The following is a 19,334-nucleotide window of genomic DNA, read 5'->3' as shown; positions in this document are numbered from 1 at the left end:
TTAAAATACAATCATTGTTTAAGAATAGACCAATGGTTTCCAGCCTTTTTGGCTTGTTACCGCTAACAAAAAGCAGTGTCTATCTGGGGCCCATGAGTTGTTGGCAGTTTCATCAATAAGCAATTTGCCCTCTAGACTTCTGATTAATCTTATTTAATTCAAATAACTGTTCGAGGCCCAAAGAGGTAAAAGTATCCAATAATTCAGGTAAAAAGCAAGGAGCTGAGTATTTCCACCTCTGTTTATTAAACTTTATGGTGGCCTGTTGTCACAGTCATCCATGTCAACATCCAACATTATAAACTGGAATCAAGAAACACTAATCTTTTTCTTTCTGTACACAATTGTAAAACAATTCCTTGTTTAAACTATTTGCATATTATCTGAAACCAACTGGTTTAATGTACATAAACCATTAAGCCAATAGGTCATTAGCTACATAGATCAACATGAAAAACCCTGGCTGGTTTGACCATGTAGTGTGCCCCGGGGCAAAAAGTATTTGTGGGCCCGTATCAGCAGGGACTCACTGTTTGTGATACTTACTTAAAACACAAATGTATTTAGGAATATTTAGCATGTGGATTTCTCTCTATGGATAGACAGGTAGCCAAGTCAACATTTCAGATGATAATGTGCTAAAAAGGTGAATATTCCCAAAGAAATTTGTAAATGACCACAAACCTACTGACACCTAAAATGGGCCTTCAGGGCCCCTGAAGGTCTGGGGTTTGCCTGGTTGGTAATCCAGTCTTGTGAGAAATGCTGTTGAGTGAAAACTTTTTGAAGCAACTACACATATATACTGTACATATGTTCATGAATTGCTGGTACAATTCGATAAATGCAATATAAAGTCACTGGAATTTTTATAGACTTGGACAGCGATAGACATGTCTCCGTGGATACAATTTACATAGTATACAAGAGGTGTAAGAGTCTTTTCTTTCAAGTTGTCTTTCAGTTTTCTTTGTGCCTAACATACTTGTGCAAAGCAAATCTTGTTGAGTGTTGAAACACATGTGACATGACAGCAGTTACTGGTTGTAAGGACGGCTTCGAAGCAGATTGTCCAGTTCAGTCTTGTTGATGGTACCATAGGCCTGGGAATAGCTGCCCAGTTTGGCTCGAGGGTCGCCTGCAGCAGCCACATTACAGTTACTCTGAAATACTTTCTTGCTGAACCGTGTCGGTGGCAGAGCCTCACGAACCTGAGAGGTGGAGCGCTGGTTCTGCATGGAAAGAGAAAGAAAGTTAGACATTCTATCTATCTATCTCTTAGTAAAGCCACCAAGCTTTAACATATCCATATATTTTCATCCATTCTATTCAGGGTTCAAAATTAGAACCATCTGCCAGCCAAATGCAAATATGCAGGTGGCTGGTAGATTTGCCTCACTCATTCACTAGCTAACATTCACTAGCCATTTGGCTAGTTTAAATCAATATTTCATCAAGCATGTAAATAGGCTGAAATTCCATCCTGGCATTGAGTCATATTGTACGTGTCCTGAGGTGTGGTGGACTAACCAGGCGTGCAGATGTGACATATAGCCCAGAGGACAGGGATGGCTCATCTTGGCGAACCAACGGGTTGTTCTGGGTTTGGTTAAGGGTCAAGGAGAAGGAGCGGTTATGGGTCACAGGGGCTGAGCGACCACGCCGGAGAATCTGGTCCATGGTCTAGTGAGGGTAGGGATAAGAGAGAGAGCAACATACAGGGTGAGCCACAGAGAGATCATGAGTAGGAGAAAAAACAAAACTAAAAAAAGTAAGTAGACTGAGGTCGGTTGCTTACTGCATCAGTGTTGGTGCCCTCTGTTGGTGATGTTGTTGCACCTCCATTACTGGTCTGTCCCACTAGTTTCCTGTTGGCTGCAGTGGAGGGATAGTAATTAGGAGGACCAGCTGGACTCCGAACAAAACCATCTGAATAAAGAAAAGAATTTGTGTTTTCTACCTTTCACTGTGAAGGCATGGGACTTAAGAAATATAAACATGTTTTACACCAAACCTATCACTTTCATTCAGAAGTCAAGGTTCTCAAATGTTAAATATCTAAACACAGGCAATAAATCAAAAACTTTTCTTAACTAAAATGCAAGATTACAAATCTGAACAGAACATTGTTTTTTAATAATGTAATATGAACATATTTTAATCAGTACCCAAAAAAGCACTAAGGTTTGATACCCAGTCCTGTGTTGAAAAATAAAATTCAGACATACTTGGGGCATGTGTGATGGGGTTATATGTGAGTTTTCCCAAGCCAGGACTAGATAATGGACTCGTCTTCTCCACAGCAGGTGGAGTTGACACACTCACAGGCCCAGGTTTGGTGACGCCTGTATGGGAAGGAACGTCGTTTGTCTCTTTAGTCTTTTCATGTTGTGTTTTCCCTCCGCGGTCACCACACCCATTCACTGCCACTGGGCCCTTCTCTACTTTGTCCTTCACAGGGGGCTTCTCAATGCTACTGACACAGCCTCCATCTTTTGGATGGATCAGCCTTAGCACCCCCTGATTAGTTCTCCTCTCCAGTATCATCTGCAGGTTAGAAACAGAGGACAATTAGGGTTATATATATTATAATATTTTTGCAATACACTTGTATGTAATGTGGTCTACTGTGTAAAGATTAAAATCAATGTTGCCTTCTGAACATTTATAAATCATTTTGTACCTCATAAAGTTTGTTGCGGTACTGAACAACAGATAACTGTACATCATCATCCACTGGCAGCACTACATCATAGTTAAGAGCTGGCTCCCTGGCTGGATTATGAAACCTCAAAAGATAGAAACGTTTAAATAAATTATAGCACAAAATAGTAATAAAGTTATGATACAAATTTTGATCTCTCTAAACTCAATCTAGCACAGGCAGCAAAGCATTCAGAAGAAATTATTTTAACTGTTCAACTAAGCAAACAAAAGAGAAGAGAATAAAAAAAAAAAAAAAACATCTCTACAACCTCTTGTGGGAAACCACAGCTACTCATCTTAACTAATCTGAATTCTTGATCCTTCATACCTGGCTACATATGGGTGTTGGAGGGCTTGCTCAGCAGTGAGCCGCTTGTCTGGGTTGAAAACTAGCAAACCTTTCAACAGGTCCAGAGCATCAGGAGACACAGACAGCTGGAGAAGATCCTCCAAAGGCACCTGTGGTCTGGTGAAGGAAGGGTGAGATTTTAAAGGCTCCTGCAGAGATTTAGCATTGCACTGCTGACATCGACAGACTTGTGCTGTGCAGTTAAAAAAAAATGTAATTCCATGCATTTGTCTTCCTTGTCAAAACCTGGCGCCTACATTACCCACAAGGCAACTAAATCTCTGACCACTAACAGTTTGCTCAGAGAACTTCTTTCACATATGTAGTAGTACTCCCCAAGACCTGTAAACAGACTTTAATGTGTAAAATAGGTGGAGTTTCCCTTTAAATACAAAAAAGCAGCAGGCAGAAGAAAGGCAGTGGAATGTGTGTGTTTGTTTGTTTGTTTGTTTGTGTGTGTGTATATATATCCAACACACCTTTTTTTTTTAACAAAGTGGCCTTTTGAAGCTTATTAGTAGATTTAGATGAATAGATTAGTTTAGTTTATGATTTTGCTTTGTCACTGCTGCATCATTGCATCTCTGCAACAATCACTGCTCCTGCTCTCTGAGCAGGTAATCAACCACACCTCCACTTGCATGTTCTGATAACAGTCTTCCCAGTGGAAGGAAGGAAATGTGTTATCGTGTCTCCCAAAACTAGCTCTGTCCCAGGAGTGACAAGGTCAGAAAAAAGCCTAGCATCATCAGCAACTGTGCACACTGTGTTCACATATAAACAAAGTAATACATGTGAGTTGACTAAGTGAAATTTAACAGATGCATTGTTGTTTATTTATATTTACATGTACATATAAAGAACCTCTTCATTGATATATTTTCACAACATGAATAATAAAAAAAGATTTTCTTACTTTAGTAACATTCTCTGAATGACAGAAGATCCGTATTCAGACTTGATTGCAAGAATATCTGAAAATTAAAATTCATTTAATTAATTCATAGGGATGAAGGTTATCAGTTACTAAAAGTAAAGTATGATTTCTTTAATCACCTTCTGGGCTGGGGTGGGGTATGGCACTCATGATCTTCTCTATTTGGTTTATGGTGGATGTCCCGGGGAACAGGGCTTTTCCTAGCAGCATCTCTCCCAGGATACAGCCAAGGCTCCACATGTCCACGCCTTTAGTGTACCTTTGGACAAGATGTATTCCTCTTACAGTCTGGTACACTAATGTTTCCAAAGAAGTATTCTCTTGTCTGAATTAAAATGTTCCAAATGTTGCCTTCTTCATAACTGTTAAATCAACTGCTGTGAAGAACAAGCACAAGAAGAAGATTTAGTACAGATACTGACTAACAGATGCTCATCACAGCTGATACCTCGTGGATCCCAGCAGGATCTCAGGAGCTCGGTACCACCGCGTCGCCACGTACTCCGTCAGTGCTGGATTCCCACTGTCCTCTTGGATCTGGTTGAGTGATCTGGCCAAGCCAAAATCACACAGCTTGACTACACAGTCGGTGTCCAGCAGCACATTGGATGGCTGTTGGAAACACAGACAAGAGAAACATTCTTCACAGGGACAACCATAGTTTGGTTTTCACTTATTTACAGAGAGCAGGTCGAACAAGGTATGAGAACAGAAATGAACTGAGGTGGAACAGCAGACAAATAGGAGAGAAGGAGGGATGAAATTCTAGGCTCTAGGATCAGAAGCCGTTTTGTGTAGCCATGTCAGCAAATTTCCTGCAGACTTGTGGAAGTGTTACTGAAAGTGATTACAAGAAGACAGTATTTTGGACAAAATGGCTTAGATTTACATAAGGGCTCAAACAATTATTCCATTATTTGATCAATTGCAACTACTTTTTTTTTCTTAATGATTTTTTTTTTTTTAGCAAAAATGCCAAACATTCATTGGTTACAGCTTCTTCATTGTGAGGACCTTCTGCTTTTCTGTTTTATATCAGCGTAGACTAATACCATTTGATTTTGGACTGTTGGTTGAACAAAACAAGCAATTTTAAGACCTCAACTTGGGCTTTAGGAAATTATGACTTCCATCTTTTGCTATTTTCAGAAAATTAATTGACCGAAACGATAATTATTAAAATCGAGAAAGTATTCAGCAACCACAAAACAAAGATAAAGGAAATCATGAATATGTGCAGCAATATGAGTTGGATTTCTTTTAATCAAAATAAGAGCACAGTCTGTTACTCTGATATGTTTTATGATTCAAAAAACAAAAAATGCTTTTTGGGCTTTTCCGCCTTTAATTTGACAGGACAGCTAGGTGAGAAAGGGGAGAGAGAGGGGGAAGACATGCAGGAAATCGTCACAGGTCGGATTCAAACCCTGGAACTCTGCGTCAAGGCATAAATCTCTCAGTGTATGTGTGCCTGCTCTACCCACTGAGCAAACCCGGCCACTAAACATATACACTTATGATACTAATAAATGGATTCACGACTAATGCTTTATATTCTCCACCTGGCGTACCTTTTGGTCCCTGTGGATAACATTTCCTGAATGCAGGTATTTGACAGCTTTGAAGAGCTGGTGCATCACATAACGTTTGTGGATGTCCTTCAGCAGGGTACCTTTCTTTATCACTGCATGCAGGTCGGTATCTGGTACAAAGCAGAAAGCAAAAGTGGATGATAATACAACTGTAACATTAACATCTACCAAAGATTGAATTGTAAATTGTCGTCAGTTATTTGTGATTTTGGAATAGAGTTGCTAAACACATGTTCCTCTATAATAACATACACAATGATTTTCAACCAAGTGCCGACTATGAAATGCCAGAGAGAAACAGTGGAGGTCTGTGCTGGATGCTGGTGTACAGTCATGGGTTACACTGCAGAGAGGGGGGAGCCACACACACACACACACACACACACACACACACACACACACACACACACACACACACACACACACACACACACACACACACACACACACACACACACACACACACACACACACACACACACACACACACACACTTCCAAACACTCACCCATGTATTCAAAGATGAGGTAAATGTCTTTATCATTTTGAGCTCTGACGACATTTAGAAGTTTGACGATGTTGGGATGATCGCCAAACTCCTGCACACAGAAAGGAGATTTTTAGTAACAGAAACCACACACACACAGAAACACAAACAAAATCCTGGCTACTGTTTGACCTATAACAACGGGCAGGTATTGTGTAAAGTACACAACAGGGAAAGTTTTATGTAACAGAGGTTACATATTGACTACTGTAAACCCCATTACCACAACACCTGGAATAGCACTGGAAGATGATAACAGCTGATTAGGGGGCAAAGGCACAGCTGAAGGTTGCACGTACAATATGTAGGTCGGCAGATAAAGAGTCAAACAGGAATGTGTTGATATAAAGCAAAGTGAGAAAGGTACATGTTTGCTGTGCCTTGTTAATCTCCTTCTGAACAATAATAAAGTCAAAGTTTGCTACTGTTGAATTTTTACCATGCTGCATCAGCAGTGTCATTGCTCAATGGGTTTCACACAGGAAACTAAACAGCTTAAAAATCTGTTTCCAGCATGTTTCTACTTATAAAGCAATTCACTTTGACGAAACAGTAATGGAAAAATAAACAGTGCAAGAGTAGGAAGGGCATAGCATAACTACTGTAGCAGCATCAGTGGAGCAGACTTTCAAAATACAGCAATTTATCTGTAAATGCGTTCAAAAAAGGAGTATAAAGAGAATTTTCCTGTTATTGAGTTGGCACTTTTTTGTAGAATTGGCGATGGAGCTTACAGTAGGTGCAGTATCCTCAGACACAACAATCACTGTATATCATGAAGTGTCCCTAATATTTTGTACATTTATTCAGAAACATACAGGACAAAGACAGAAATGATGAAAACAAAATGTAGAAAGTGGGACCGAAATTATTAACCTTAGGGACTTAAATTTAAAAGAATGAAAGTATGTCAGTTGGCCATTATTTTCACTCAAACACAATTATAATTGTTACCTGGAGGAACATGATTTCCCTGAATGTCCGCTGCAAAAGGAAGAAAATTACAGTTAGGATATGAACTCTACAAGCAACATGTCAGGCCATAAACTTGGCATACACAAGCCTCCTGTTCCATTTAATCATTAGCCAAACTTGTCTCTCTTTTGAAACAGGCAAGTGAGCCCAGGGGCGATTCCAGCAGAATAAAGTGGGGCTGCACAGGAGGTAGTCTAGCCCTGCCCCTGAATGAACCAATTTGGAAACCACTGCGAGACAATTATCAGAATAGGAAAGAAGAAAAACAAATTTGCCAAACAAAATTATATTTATCTTTTTCAGACCTTCCAATAATTGCTACCTTTTGTGTTGTGTATTGCTGGATAATTTGACCTCTTCAGACATTGTATTTAAATAATCCCTTTTTGGTTAAATTGGGCAGAACCAGTTGTCGTATGCAACCATAGACAATGGGTTTCAAGTTGCCATTGCTTAATTACTAAGGGGTCACATACCAAAAAGGTTGGGAACCATTAGGCTACATAGATATGATATTAAGATATGAATAACATTAACAGGGTACAATAATGACTTTACTTCATTGTCACATCAAGCACACACCTGGGCATCTGTCCTGTTCCTGAAGGCGTCAAAGATCTTCTTTACAGCCACAACCTCGCCTGTCTGCCTGTCAACTGCTTTCCATACAATGCCATAAGCCTGAGAGAGATACAACATACTGGTATCAGGTCACCTCTTCTCCATGCAGGAGGTGGCTTATAGTTTTAACTGCAGGATGTCAAGCAGATAAAAATATACAGTATATAGAAAACTAAATTGGGGAAACACTGTGGTCAGGGCCGTAGCATGAAATTTAGAAAAAGTGAGGTCACAAGTCCAAGCAGTTGCTCCATACAGATAATGGATTAATAATATTGAGTCTTTTATTTTCCATGTTTAATTCATTCAGCTGTTGTCCAAGAGTTTCTCTACATGGCTGTTTTTTCTTGTCACATGCTAGGACACCTAGTTTGAAACATAGGAGTATGTGCCCTTTAAACCCACAATACCTTTTAAAAACATAAACATAAACATGCACTTCCAATCACCATATTCCTAGAAGAACAGGTGAGGACATGACCTCTGTGTCTGTGGTGAAGGGAGAGGCAGGGTGCTGATGAAGGCAGGGAAGTCAAGCATAACAGAGGCAGCAGTGAGGCAGGGCATTAGAAACCACTGTTATTGTAGAGACACAAGGAGCAGCACTGTACTGGAGGCAGTGGATCAGATTCACACAGCCCTGGTGACTCTGGTGACTGTTGTATCTGTCAAACCTCGGCTCCAAAAGAAGAGATAGTGATGTACATTTACAGGGGAAATTGGGTTTTAAAACAAAACAGTTTATAAATTCAGAAATTTTAGGGCATTTGTTTTGCTGCTGTGAAAGCACTTGTCTCTCTAAAGCCAATTAGCGCAGTGCTGTTTACTATTGTTTGGCTCCCTGAAGCATCTCCGCACAGAATGCCATTATCCCAACACTCAACTGTAAACAGGTTCAACAGCCGTGTAACATGAGTCACATCTGCCCTCAGGTACGTTTAGTTAGCCAATATGACGTGTCTACGTGGCAGTTACACCTGGCCATTGCAAGCAGAGCAGCAATTTGTGAGTCTCAGTGGACAGTCTATGGAAAGAAACCAGGCAGTTTTTAGCCCAGTGGCAAGCCTAGTGGAGAGGAAAAAAAAGGGATTTGGACTCTCAAGGGAACAAGTGTCCTCACACATCAGCTGATCTGCAAAGAAAGAGTTTGTCCTGCCAAAGTAAATAAATCCCTTGCTTACAAAACTGTAAAAGGATCTTAAGTCTGGAAAATGTCAGGAATTTTTCTTAAGACTAAAGTACAGAGGGGGCTTAACGATGTGGTAAACATACAGGTACAGAGGAATCTGATGTAAAGAGGGGTGTTTGCAAGAACAGCATTGACCAAAAGTGTTTGGCAACTCACAAAACGTTTGCAAGTAGGGATTCATGTCAAAGGTGCAATGAGGAGTTTTGTTATTCATTCAAATAAACTTCCATTAAATCCAGTAGAGACAAAAAGTCACTCACCCCTTTTCCAAGTCTCTTCTTGATGTCATACTTCAGAGAAATGTGGTCCTCCACCTCAGACACATTTGTTGATTCATAATGTTTGCTCATTTTCTTTCAACAGGCCGTTCCTCTGCTCATGCAGAAAGCATCACCATACTTTGATTATTCCTGAAAGAGATCAATGGCCTTGAATGTCCAGGAAACAGGTGTTAAAACGGTTGGTAGAAAGGACTGAATTGTGGAGCCAGTTCCGTCAGAGCTGCAGCTTGAAACTAACGAGCATTTCTGTAGTTTTGTATCTTATCTGGCAACCCACATGCGACCCTCTGTATCTCGTAACGTTACTTGTAGTCAGACGTCGCGTTGCCTACTGTTCAATCAATCAATGTTGGCTCCAAAAGCGGCAGGTTCGTTTTAAACTATATCTCGTCTAACTAGTGACTGAAAACACACTGTTTAACCTGCACTGTACAGAATATGTTGTTATCTTTCAAGGTGAAAGTCAATTCTTACTGCAAGTTTGGATACTCCCACACTGCTGCTGCAAACAGATGAGCCGTAGAGTTTTGTCATTATTTGTCGTCCTGGTAACCAATACGCTGCTGCCTGGTTCTTAAAGGAGCCGCCCATGGCTGTATTAAGAACAGCTGCCGCACAAACACTTCCTGGTACACCAAGGGAAATTAAAACAAATAATCTTTCTAACTACACCATACAGTCGGTGGGCTACACTCATTCGTACAAGTCAGAGATGGACATCTGGCTCTCAAGGACATTAGTGCTGTAGACGATGGTTGAGGCGCTGGGATTATACGAAGACCTCTGTTATAATTGTACACATTTTCATCAAAATGTTCCAATTTAAACGAAGTTCCTCGTAGAGTCTGTTTGATGATGAACGGCTATTCTATTGGTTTTAGTTCTGCAGCAATGGGACCAGTCCTCACAAGCAAGTAGAAAACCAAAAGGTGCGTAACTAGGCCTCTATGATCTACACTGGCTAACCCATTAATATTAAATGTAACTTCAGAGAGGAAACAAAAGCAAAAGTAAATGACTAACCTGGGAAAAATAAAACTGATGGGCGTGCCGCGTGCAGACTACAACAGTAAATATTTTTGGTCGATCGTCTACAATTAAGTCCAGAGCAATAAGCAATAAAGCAAATGTGCTTTTACCAAAGACTAGTCATTTGAACTTGGGCTTAGAGACCACAACTTTATAACAGAAACCCCTGAATTGCAAACTGGGGACGTTACGTTCTAAGCAAGTGGGCTTGTCAGCAGAACATTTGATAGGAAATCACACCTAAAGTAATTAAAATGGGTCTTGTGTTTATTGTCTTGTGGACCCGTCTTATAGATGGGCACTGTACAAAAATAAATATTTAAGACTTCTTTTTTATATTATGCTAATTGTAACAGACAAAAATCCTGTGGTCAGTTAGTATTAGAGCTGGGTATTTGAACATTCAATCAGATTCTTAGTCTTGTTTACTCATTCTTTGACCAGATATTTACTCATTTAATTCAGAGAACCTTTTCTACTAGACTATTTTATTTAGACAAAGTTCTTAATTTCTTCTAAATCACTTGCTACCCTTATTATATTTCTAAACATGTCACAAGTTAAATAGTTTTGGACACTGCATAGACAAAACTCTACACAAATTCGATCTTATTCGCACAACACAGATGAAGTTAGAGGTAGATTTTCATCTTTATTTCTAAAAAGGTGTTACATGCTCTTGTTTAAAAATCAAAACTATTATTTACAATGATACATCTTAATAAACATGTTCTCCCTAATGGTGTTTGAGAGTTGAAACATATTTAGCAAGCACAATAAGCATGGGATGTGTCCAACTCACTTTTACCCACTTCATGTGACCCTCACTTATTATGGAAACATTGATTAGGTATGTTAACAGAAAAAAGGGCTAGAAAATGTACACAAACAAGTCCTTCCACCATAGTTTCAATATAATCATTAAATAAGTCAATTTTTATCTTAAATTCCAAAGTCTAAAATTATTTCAGCTGCATTTATTTTCTATATTTCTGTCTGTCAGCTTCTTTTATTCTATCTACAAAAACTGTTTCAGATTTCTGCAGTAAAAATAAGTGTGATAGAAAAACAAAATGGTATACAGAACAAAAAAATGCTCCTATGACCCCAAGTGGCAGGCATTGGATAGAATTATGGTACCAAAAAGAAAAGAAAAATATTTATCTTTCCAATAATACAAAGGCTTTGGCTGTTGCAACCTTTTCTTCATGTGCAGACTTTGCCAAATATAATTGTATCATGCTTCTTTGTTAATGCTATGCAAAACTTAAGTATAAAATTAGAACTTTTTGATATTACAGTACAAAGTTAGAAGTAAACTGTTTTGTCAAGGGCAGAATAAACAGCCATGTTAAAGGATTTATCGCACAGGTTTGTCTAGAAAAGAGGCCAATGGAGCATATCGCAGCACAGGGCAGGCCTGGTGGGCAAGGCTGCAGGCAGCATGATGTACCAGACACAGTGTAGTATGCAAGGCCGTGAAGTTTGAATAGTACACCACATAAATAAAGGACATAGGAAGCAAACAGCAGGTAAGAATCGGGAGGATATGAGACAGAAAACCTGCACAGAAATAAATCCACTCTCTACTAATAGCTAGAAAGAGAAAGTAGAGTGTTTAATTATTTTTTTTTAACTTAATAGATATTAATAGATATAGAGTCAGAATTTCAGACAGATGGATCAATGATGGACAGATGCTTTAGGAGGAATGGAGGAAGCGGTTGAATGCATTGTAGGCTGACTCCAGATCAAATAGCATCTGGCGCACCTGATTATCATCCAACTCATCTGAGGCTGACATGCTGCTGAGGGTGGTCAACCTGATGTGAACAAATACAAATCAAGGTAGATGAGAGTTAGGACAAAGCTGTTAAGACTTATGACAGACTTGATTATAAAGTAGTTAAACTTATACTGTACATGCAGTCAAGGAAATGTCAAATTCTACTTATTGATTTTCATAATACAACTTGTGGCCTCCTGAGCCATTAATTCAGTTTTTGTCAACTGCAAAGATGCTTTAACATAATAAATAGTACATGTTGCTCCGTGCCCCACGCATAAGGAGAGCAAATAATCGAAAAACAATGTCTAGAAATGTAAACGGCCGACAATCAATCTCGGATCTATCTGAGGTACAAAAACAATATATTTAAACATGACTACCACTTCAAAAACTCAGTATTATATAAAAAAAATAAATAAGTTACAAGTTCTAGACCCAGCTTTTGTCTGACTCGTTATACCACAGCATTTACCTATCACAAATAGTCTGCTGCAAATGATTATACATGGATTGAATGAGTATTCATCAGTGAAAGTAGAATTAGTTTAACTTGTGGACACAATCATCACGCATGTATGTGTGTGTCATTGTGGCTAAAATAAGCATCCTACACTGAACTGGCACAAGGCTAAACATAAACACTGTAAACTGGGCGGCCCAGTGGAACTAACCAGAGGCTGACTTTGTCCTTAGCCTCCGAGTCTGGAGGCATGTTGCTCATTCTGTTCATTGTTTCCATCAGTTCCCTCAGGTCTGGCTGGATCTGGACCAATAGAAAATAATCAGTTAATCAGTTGTTTTTAGTCTGTGTGTTATTTAAGTTTTACACTTTTTTTATTTACCTCATCCATGGCCCTGATCTCCAGTCTCAGCTTGTCCATCACAGTGATGAAGAGCTGAAAGACAATGAGACAATGCTCAACATACTTTCCGACTTCCACAATCACCAACAAGAAAAATGAAATTTTTTTTATTTTTACTGGCGGCAACACAAACAGGGCACACATTCTTTGCCAGAATCACACTGTCTGTGCACAGATTTATTAGTTTGTTGGATTTTATGAGTTGAGATCAAAGTTGGCAGTGGATATGGCTGGCAATACTCATTCACATTCTTCAATGAGTAACCACAGGATGAGCCAAATTACCTGAAACCACTTCAACCACTAAATATTATTATTTTTTTAAATACGACTGCAACAAGTTTTAATCTGGCACACTTTCAAAATAAGCTTCCCGTTTGCGCTGACTGTTTAATATGATAGAGAGGAGAGAGGACGTACAGAAACTATATCTGCAATGCAGCGGTTCAGGTTGCCCTTGTCATCCTTGATGGTGATTGGTCGATCCTCCTTGATTCTTTCCATTGCTAGTGGGCAGTCGAGCTAGGAAACAAAATGATAAGAGTAACATCCTTACTAAGAAAAACTCTTAAAAAAAAAATATATGATAGAACAATTCCATGGCCCATTTTTAAAAATGTTTACAAACAAAGTCAAATGAGTCATAAAATCATCTGTGCTCCAAAAGAGAACTCACTCTGTACTTTCTGCAGAAATCATCAATGGAGCCCACATCAGAGCCTTGCACCTGTTTAAAAGCAGCCTTATACTGAACCAACAGCCTGGAACAGGAAGCAGTGTACCTGAAACAGACAACTCCTGCACATTAATAAAAACATACAATCAAAGTCACATGTGAAATTTTCTTGTCTTTTAAACACAAAATATAAACTTAAGTAAGACGCACTCATTAGGTGTGACGCAGTCTTTGATGTAAGCCTTCTCCAGAGCCTGAAGGGTCTTGACGACAGCGAACAACTCTGCCATATTATCATACCTTCAGAAACAGGGTTAAAAAGGAGGTGTTACAACACTAGCTTCTTGTGCATTCTTGATATTTAAATCTTTTTTTTTTAATTTTAATTTTATTTTCATTGGGTGTTTTTGTTTGATATTTCACTTTGTACTCAGGTCTCACTTGCAAATGAGATCTTGATCTCAATGTGATTTCCTGACTAAATAAAGTATATATTTTATAAATACCTGGGTTACTATGTGTTCATAATAGGCTAGTAATTAGTAATATATGACACTTACTTCTCTCGTTCTCTTGCATTCTTGTATAATTTCACCTCCTGAAAAGACATGAATTGTGGTGAAGGCCTTCACTAATGCTAACAAGTACAATCAAATTATTTTTTTTAGTTCAGTTTGATTGAAACATTTCTTGTAGAATTAGCATCCATGAAAATGGTACGTTTGGTTATCTTCCAGGAACAGTTCAGTGGACAATTTGAAAAAGTGAAAATAATCAGATCATTGTAGTTCCATTTGGTTGTTTTTTTAAAGGTGTAAATTGAAATAACTATTTCCCAAGCCTTAATTAAAGCATTCAAAAGTAGTTCCATTTACCTCATATAACTCAGGCTTATTGGCAGGAGCTGTGGGAAAAAATAACGACATGCTTTAAGTGACATTACTTGTAATTTACTGTTGAAAGGAGGATGATTGAACAATTTAAATAACTAACATTGTAGACATTAGATTTATTTGAATGTCTTACCTCCTCCCACACCTCCTGTAACTGGTATCCCATGGAACATGATGTTGATGTATCAGAACTTGATCTGAAAAAGATTTAAGTTACAATGTGTCTAATAACTAACTAATAATTGTGACCAAAACAACCAGCTAAAACACGTTCCCACTATTAATGAATAAAAGTTTTTTTCCACAAATTTTTTAAATGTTGTTATATGTAGTAGGGACTGTCCTGACTTATAGGTGAGTTTCTCTCAAAGTATTATTGATATTAAATGCGTGTTAAATTAAGGAACTTGTCTTTTTATACTGCAGGGTAGTGTAAAAACAGAAACAGTGCTCAAGGGTATTTAGAATGAATAGAAGACATTTTCTGGATTATCACTTTTAGCATTTAATATTTGCACATTAACATTAACACTGTACATTTCATATTGTATTTATTATTACTGTATAATTGTTTTTATTATATATGTTAAAAGTCTGGATAATATATGTTGTTTGTATATGTTGTTTTTATACCTGGAGTGGTAACAAAATAATTTCCCCCTGGGATTATTAAAGTATTTCTGATTCTGATTCTGATTCTGATAAGATCCAAGGAGAGCACTGTTAGACTGAAACACCGTTAATACAACTTCCAAGCCACAAGTGGTTTACAAGATCTACTACTTTTTGGTATCAGAATCCGGTTTATTGCCAGGTAGGTTTTCACATACAAGGAATTTGATTTGGTGTTTTGGTGCATAGACAAGAAACTTTACATATGTATATACTGTTATATATTATATCAGGCAAGATTTAAACCCTTCACTAGTATCATAAAACATTAACACTTTTACAAAGTAAAAAACTTAAGGTAAGAATATCATATGTGGAATTTTACATAGCAAGTGCTAAATAATAATAATAATAATAATAATAATAAGTGTGGCTATTGTTTAGGCCATAAGAGATGGATCAGGATTTAGGTGGCTTGTCACCACGGCTAAACATTTTCCTGAGGGAAACCCAGGCAAGTGTTAAGAGGTATTTATAGCTCTGCAACTTAATTAAATGTATTGGATCAACAGTAAGTTACACAGGTCCCCACCAGTCAGGTTCAAATTATGTTTCAACAATTAAAAAAAAGGGACATATCAGAAATAATTATCAACCTTAGTTTCTTTTAAATCCAGCTTTAGGGGCGACATCCTGACGTTCGTTATTCTCAATTGAACTGATTAACACCATATAATTGTTACCATATGAAAAGGCAGACGTTCGCTGTTTAGAACAGAAGTCCGATAAGTACAGGTTGGCTACAACAACACAAAAGCGTACAATGCTGCCGCGCTGAGTTAAAAAACGTTGTTTTACTCGAAGTATTAGCTGATTCACGGAGAATACGCTAAAGGGAAAACCTTTTAGCTACAGAAAGCCGATCATCAGCAGCCTATTTGTTTTGCCGAAATAGCGAGCCCGAAGTTAGCTGTCGAGGCTAGCTCGTAAGCACTTCCTTAATGATTTATTATAACTGGGCCATACAGGTAGTTGTTTGTGAACACTGAAGTTTGTATTAGTGACCATTATTGTGGTAACAGGTAAGAATCCGGCAGCATTTTTTTATATATCAGTGTTTAATCAACGAAATTAAAAGACACTTTACCTACCCTTTCGGCAAACTGCTGTGACGTCAATGTAAACACACCTTCCTGTGAGGACCCGCAGACGTCAAAATATTAGGTGTCCATTGTGCCTCACTAAACATTAATACTTTTTAAGATTATCACTGGTGTTTCAAACATATGTACTCTTTATTAGGGTTATTCATATCTTCCATTTAAAATGAGAAGTAAAGAACATATTTTTAGGCTTGACCACATCTAATAATTTTCACTCAGTCAAACATCAGAGGCAGCCCATCGTCGAAGCGCCAGAATCAAACAAACAGTAACGAGGACGAATTTATGTACCAAACGTTGTAAATTGAGTTTAAGAAAGCGCAAAGGAAAGTTGAAAACACCACTGTGTAAGTTTATGAGGTAAGTTCAAATATGATTTAATCATTTATGTTATATGGAGAACCAGAGTAAGGCTGTGATTATTAAATACCACCTAGCTGTTAGCGACGTTGGATAACAGATGATAACGTTAGCGTTAGTCAACATCTACAGATATATATTTATATCTATGGTCAACATCAGTTTTGTGACTTATGATGGTAAAATGATGATTAGCTAATATTAAGAAAAGTCAACGGAAAATTGGACTGATAGCAAGCTGCGTATCAGTTAAAACAATAAACGATGATGTAGGACACATTCATTCATTACTGTTGAAACTGTTAACGTTACAGTAAGCCTAGATTAACGTTAGCTGCTGGTGGCTCAGTTTTTCCTCAATCTTCATTAAAGCTTTAACAGTAAAGACATACAAGTCTTTAAACACAACCATTACAGGACTATAGTATTGCTCCTATTATATCAGTTGAATCTAGATTATCCTACCACTCACATATGATATTTTTATTGAATGTATTGTATAGATCTGTCCTTCACTCTCCACCATGAAGACCTCCAAACCAGCAGAGCAGACCTCTGCTCAAGAGGAATGTGGTGTTTGGCTGGACACTGTGCAACTGAAAGGAAAAGCTAAACAGGTAATTGTGGAAACTAGCTTTAAATTCTGACTGAATGGCTATTTCATTACCTCTCAAAACAGCAGTGAATTAATACATGTAATACATTGTTCACAGCAGATGTTAATAACACACAAAACCACTTACAGTATATCATTATTAGTAAGTAATATCATCTTATCAGGAGCCTCCTACATGGTTATTGTACGTGAATATATAAGTAGGATCACAATTTAATCTTATGTTTTAGAAACGACTCGCCCGTCCTATTTCTAAACTGCTGAATCCCTTCGCTGGAGGCAGAGCATACAATTTGGCTGTGGCTCTCAACTTCACTCAGACCAAAATGGAGATGCCAAAGACCAAACAGAGCTCTATATCAACCTTCTTCACACCTCAGCGCAGAGGTATGTTGCAAAAAACTCTGCTGTCATCAGGTTGTCAAGCCATTTTTTGTCATGAGTATTGTCATCTTCAACTGAATCAGTCAGAAGCTGATAAAGCTGCAGTAGACCATTGACTTAGCTGCTTGAATGCGTAAATTGACACATTCCATTTCTTTTTTTGTTAACATAACATTTGTTTATACCTTCTGCCTTAAGTTCTCAATAAGATGTCTACTTCTGAAGTACCAAACATGGATCCAGTGCGGCCTTCTTCACCATCTACCTCGTCCACACGTGCCTTAACTGCACCCACACCTGTAGTATCGGGGACAAAGCGAAGGCGTGAAATAGATCTTGAAATGTTTGACTTCTATAACTCTGAGCCTTGTGTGGATCGTGAGTGGAAAAGTGAAAATGTGAGTGAGCCTGAAGCAGCAGAATGGCAGGAGCCAGCTGCAAGCCATACACCTTCTCAAAACGTGTACTATGAGTTTGAAGAAGAGCAGTTTGAGGAGATAAACCCACCACAGAGTAAGAGGAGGCTCACTGCAGCCTCCTCTTTGCCAGGTGACAGTCAACCTCTTCCACAGGCATGGAGTCAGGACCCACTGCTTACCTGTAGCCAATATTCTGAAGGTGGATCTTACCCGACTAACCTGAAAAACATCACAGCAAAGAACTTTAGTGACTCTGAGCAGAGTTTCCCTAACAGTCTACAAAGTGAGGAAGCCTTTGGTATCCAGATTGCTGTGGAAGGGAGGACCTCGACTCAAAACCACTTTCATTCTTCTCGGATGGATGATGAGAAAGAAAACATCAGATTTTTGTCTTCTAAGTCCCCAAGAAAGCACTCACCTCTCACTCATATTGAGCCTCTTTCAAATCATAAATGGACAGAACCAAAAACTGCATCACCTCGAAAATGTATTCCAGAGCAGCTGTGGAAAAGAGCTGATAAAAAGGAGAGCCTTGAGTCACCGTTCAAATGGAAAATACCAAGCAGCTCTCCTCCAAAAAAACTAGTATCGCAGCCCTCCTGCGGAGAGGTTGATGAGGACAGTCTGGCCATGTTGTTCACCCAGGACTCTGAGGGCTTCAGGGTAATAGCACACAGAGGTCTGCAAGTCAGGAGTCCTCTCAAAGATCAGAGTAACATCAGCTCTGGGATGGTGAGAAAGAGCACTTACAAATCTCTGATGGAGCAGGAGGAGGAAGACGAGATGCTCTTTACTCAAGACTCTCAGGGAAATATGGTGATCAAACACTGAAAGGAGCCTTTGAAATGTCATATAGTCTGGATGTAGATAATTGATGTCTACTTTTAAAAATATTTGTTTTTCTGTGCTACTAGAGCTTGAAATCAGTTATGAACTGATATATCTTGTTTGTTTCCATAATGACCTGACTGATTTACTTTTAGCTACATTAAAACTATTGATATATTTTCTGTGACTCTTACCTTTCCTTACCTGTAAATCTTTTGTACTTTCCCGGATGTTTCAGTCTATACCAGGTATTATTTTCTTGTTTTTGGTCTCTACAATGCTGAAATATCTTGCAAGGTGCAACTTTGTTTTGCAATAACACTAACAAGCAAGAACTGAGTTTTGATTTTATTTGAAAAATGGTACACAGTTACATCAATTTGTTTTCATGTAAATTAAAAGTTTTAAAAAGCGTTTCTGGTGTTCACACTATCTTCTCTATCTTATGCTGGTGCCATGTGCTACATGTTAGGACAAAGTAATATATAGACGAGGAAGTGCTCAA

At 38.4% G+C, this 19,334-nt stretch overlaps 3 protein-coding genes across 4 annotated transcripts; 1 reads left to right on the top strand and 2 right to left on the bottom strand.

The window, feature by feature from the left end:
- Window positions 1–852: 852 nt before the first annotated feature.
- mapk15 (mitogen-activated protein kinase 15) lies at window positions 853–10,059 on the bottom strand. 2 transcript variants are annotated; one of them, XM_031296310.2, is made up of 15 exons: window positions 9,672–10,058; window positions 9,177–9,326; window positions 7,689–7,787; window positions 7,086–7,115; window positions 6,093–6,183; window positions 5,564–5,694; window positions 4,441–4,604; window positions 4,112–4,251; window positions 3,972–4,029; window positions 3,035–3,172; window positions 2,684–2,789; window positions 2,229–2,547; window positions 1,799–1,929; window positions 1,531–1,683; window positions 853–1,232 (listed from the first exon to the last, which is right to left on the bottom strand). In XM_031296310.2, exons 2-15 carry the CDS (start codon window positions 9,264–9,266, stop codon window positions 1,038–1,040), a joined length of 1,845 nt encoding a protein of 614 aa, XP_031152170.1. In that variant the 5' UTR covers window positions 9,267–9,326; window positions 9,672–10,058; the 3' UTR covers window positions 853–1,037. The 2 variants fall into 2 exon arrangements, with proteins under 2 accessions (XP_031152170.1, XP_035849177.1); XM_035993284.1 differs by lacking the exon at window positions 7,689–7,787 and having other exon boundaries at window positions 9,177–10,059.
- A 799-nt stretch (window positions 10,060–10,858) lies between these two features.
- On the bottom strand, window positions 10,859–16,307 carry vps28 (VPS28 subunit of ESCRT-I). Its single transcript, XM_031296309.2, has 10 exons — window positions 16,211–16,307; window positions 14,581–14,644; window positions 14,430–14,458; window positions 14,115–14,152; window positions 13,765–13,854; window positions 13,555–13,660; window positions 13,299–13,400; window positions 12,858–12,911; window positions 12,687–12,778; window positions 10,859–12,049 (listed from the first exon to the last, which is right to left on the bottom strand). The coding sequence occupies exons 2-10, from the start codon at window positions 14,618–14,620 to the stop codon at window positions 11,929–11,931; spliced, it is 672 nt and encodes a 223-aa protein (XP_031152169.1). The 5' UTR covers window positions 14,621–14,644; window positions 16,211–16,307; the 3' UTR covers window positions 10,859–11,928.
- Window positions 16,306–19,241, top strand: LOC116047468. Its single transcript, XM_031296308.2, has 4 exons — window positions 16,306–16,582; window positions 17,086–17,199; window positions 17,429–17,585; window positions 17,781–19,241. The coding sequence occupies exons 2-4, from the start codon at window positions 17,107–17,109 to the stop codon at window positions 18,830–18,832; spliced, it is 1,302 nt and encodes a 433-aa protein (XP_031152168.1). The 5' UTR covers window positions 16,306–16,582; window positions 17,086–17,106; the 3' UTR covers window positions 18,833–19,241.
- Window positions 19,242–19,334: the final 93 nt, after the last annotated feature.

This window comes from Sander lucioperca, chromosome 16 (genome assembly GCF_008315115.2).
Source record: "Sander lucioperca isolate FBNREF2018 chromosome 16, SLUC_FBN_1.2, whole genome shotgun sequence".
NCBI classification, from domain to species: Eukaryota; Metazoa; Chordata; class Actinopteri; order Perciformes; family Percidae; genus Sander; species Sander lucioperca.
The sequence above is the reverse complement of the archived record's forward strand: the minus strand, read 5'-3'. Positions and strand labels throughout refer to the sequence as shown.

Coding starts and splice junctions, on each gene's coding strand:
- mapk15 (XM_031296310.2), bottom strand. CDS start 9,266: ATGAGCAAACATTATGAATCAACAAATGTGTCTGAGGTGGAGGACCAC. Junction 5,695..6,092: donor CCTCATCTTTGAATACATGG/GTGAGTGTTTGG, acceptor GCTTTGTACCAG/ATACCGACCTGCATGCAGTG. Junction 1,930..2,228: donor CCCCATCACACATGCCCCAA/GTATGTCTGAAT, acceptor TTCTTTATTCAG/ATGGTTTTGTTCGGAGTCCA.
- vps28 (XM_031296309.2), bottom strand. CDS start 14,620: ATGTTCCATGGGATACCAGTTACAGGAGGTGTGGGAGGAG. Junction 13,661..13,764: donor GACTGCGTCACACCTAATGA/GTGCGTCTTACT, acceptor TGTCTGTTTCAG/GTACACTGCTTCCTGTTCCA. Junction 12,779..12,857: donor AGATCAGGGCCATGGATGAG/GTAAATAAAAAA, acceptor CTATTGGTCCAG/ATCCAGCCAGACCTGAGGGA.
- LOC116047468 (XM_031296308.2), top strand. CDS start 17,107: ATGAAGACCTCCAAACCAGCAGAGCAGACCTCTGCTCAAGAGGAATGT. Junction 17,200..17,428: donor TGAAAGGAAAAGCTAAACAG/GTAATTGTGGAA, acceptor CTTATGTTTTAG/AAACGACTCGCCCGTCCTAT. Junction 17,586..17,780: donor CTTCACACCTCAGCGCAGAG/GTATGTTGCAAA, acceptor TTCTGCCTTAAG/TTCTCAATAAGATGTCTACT.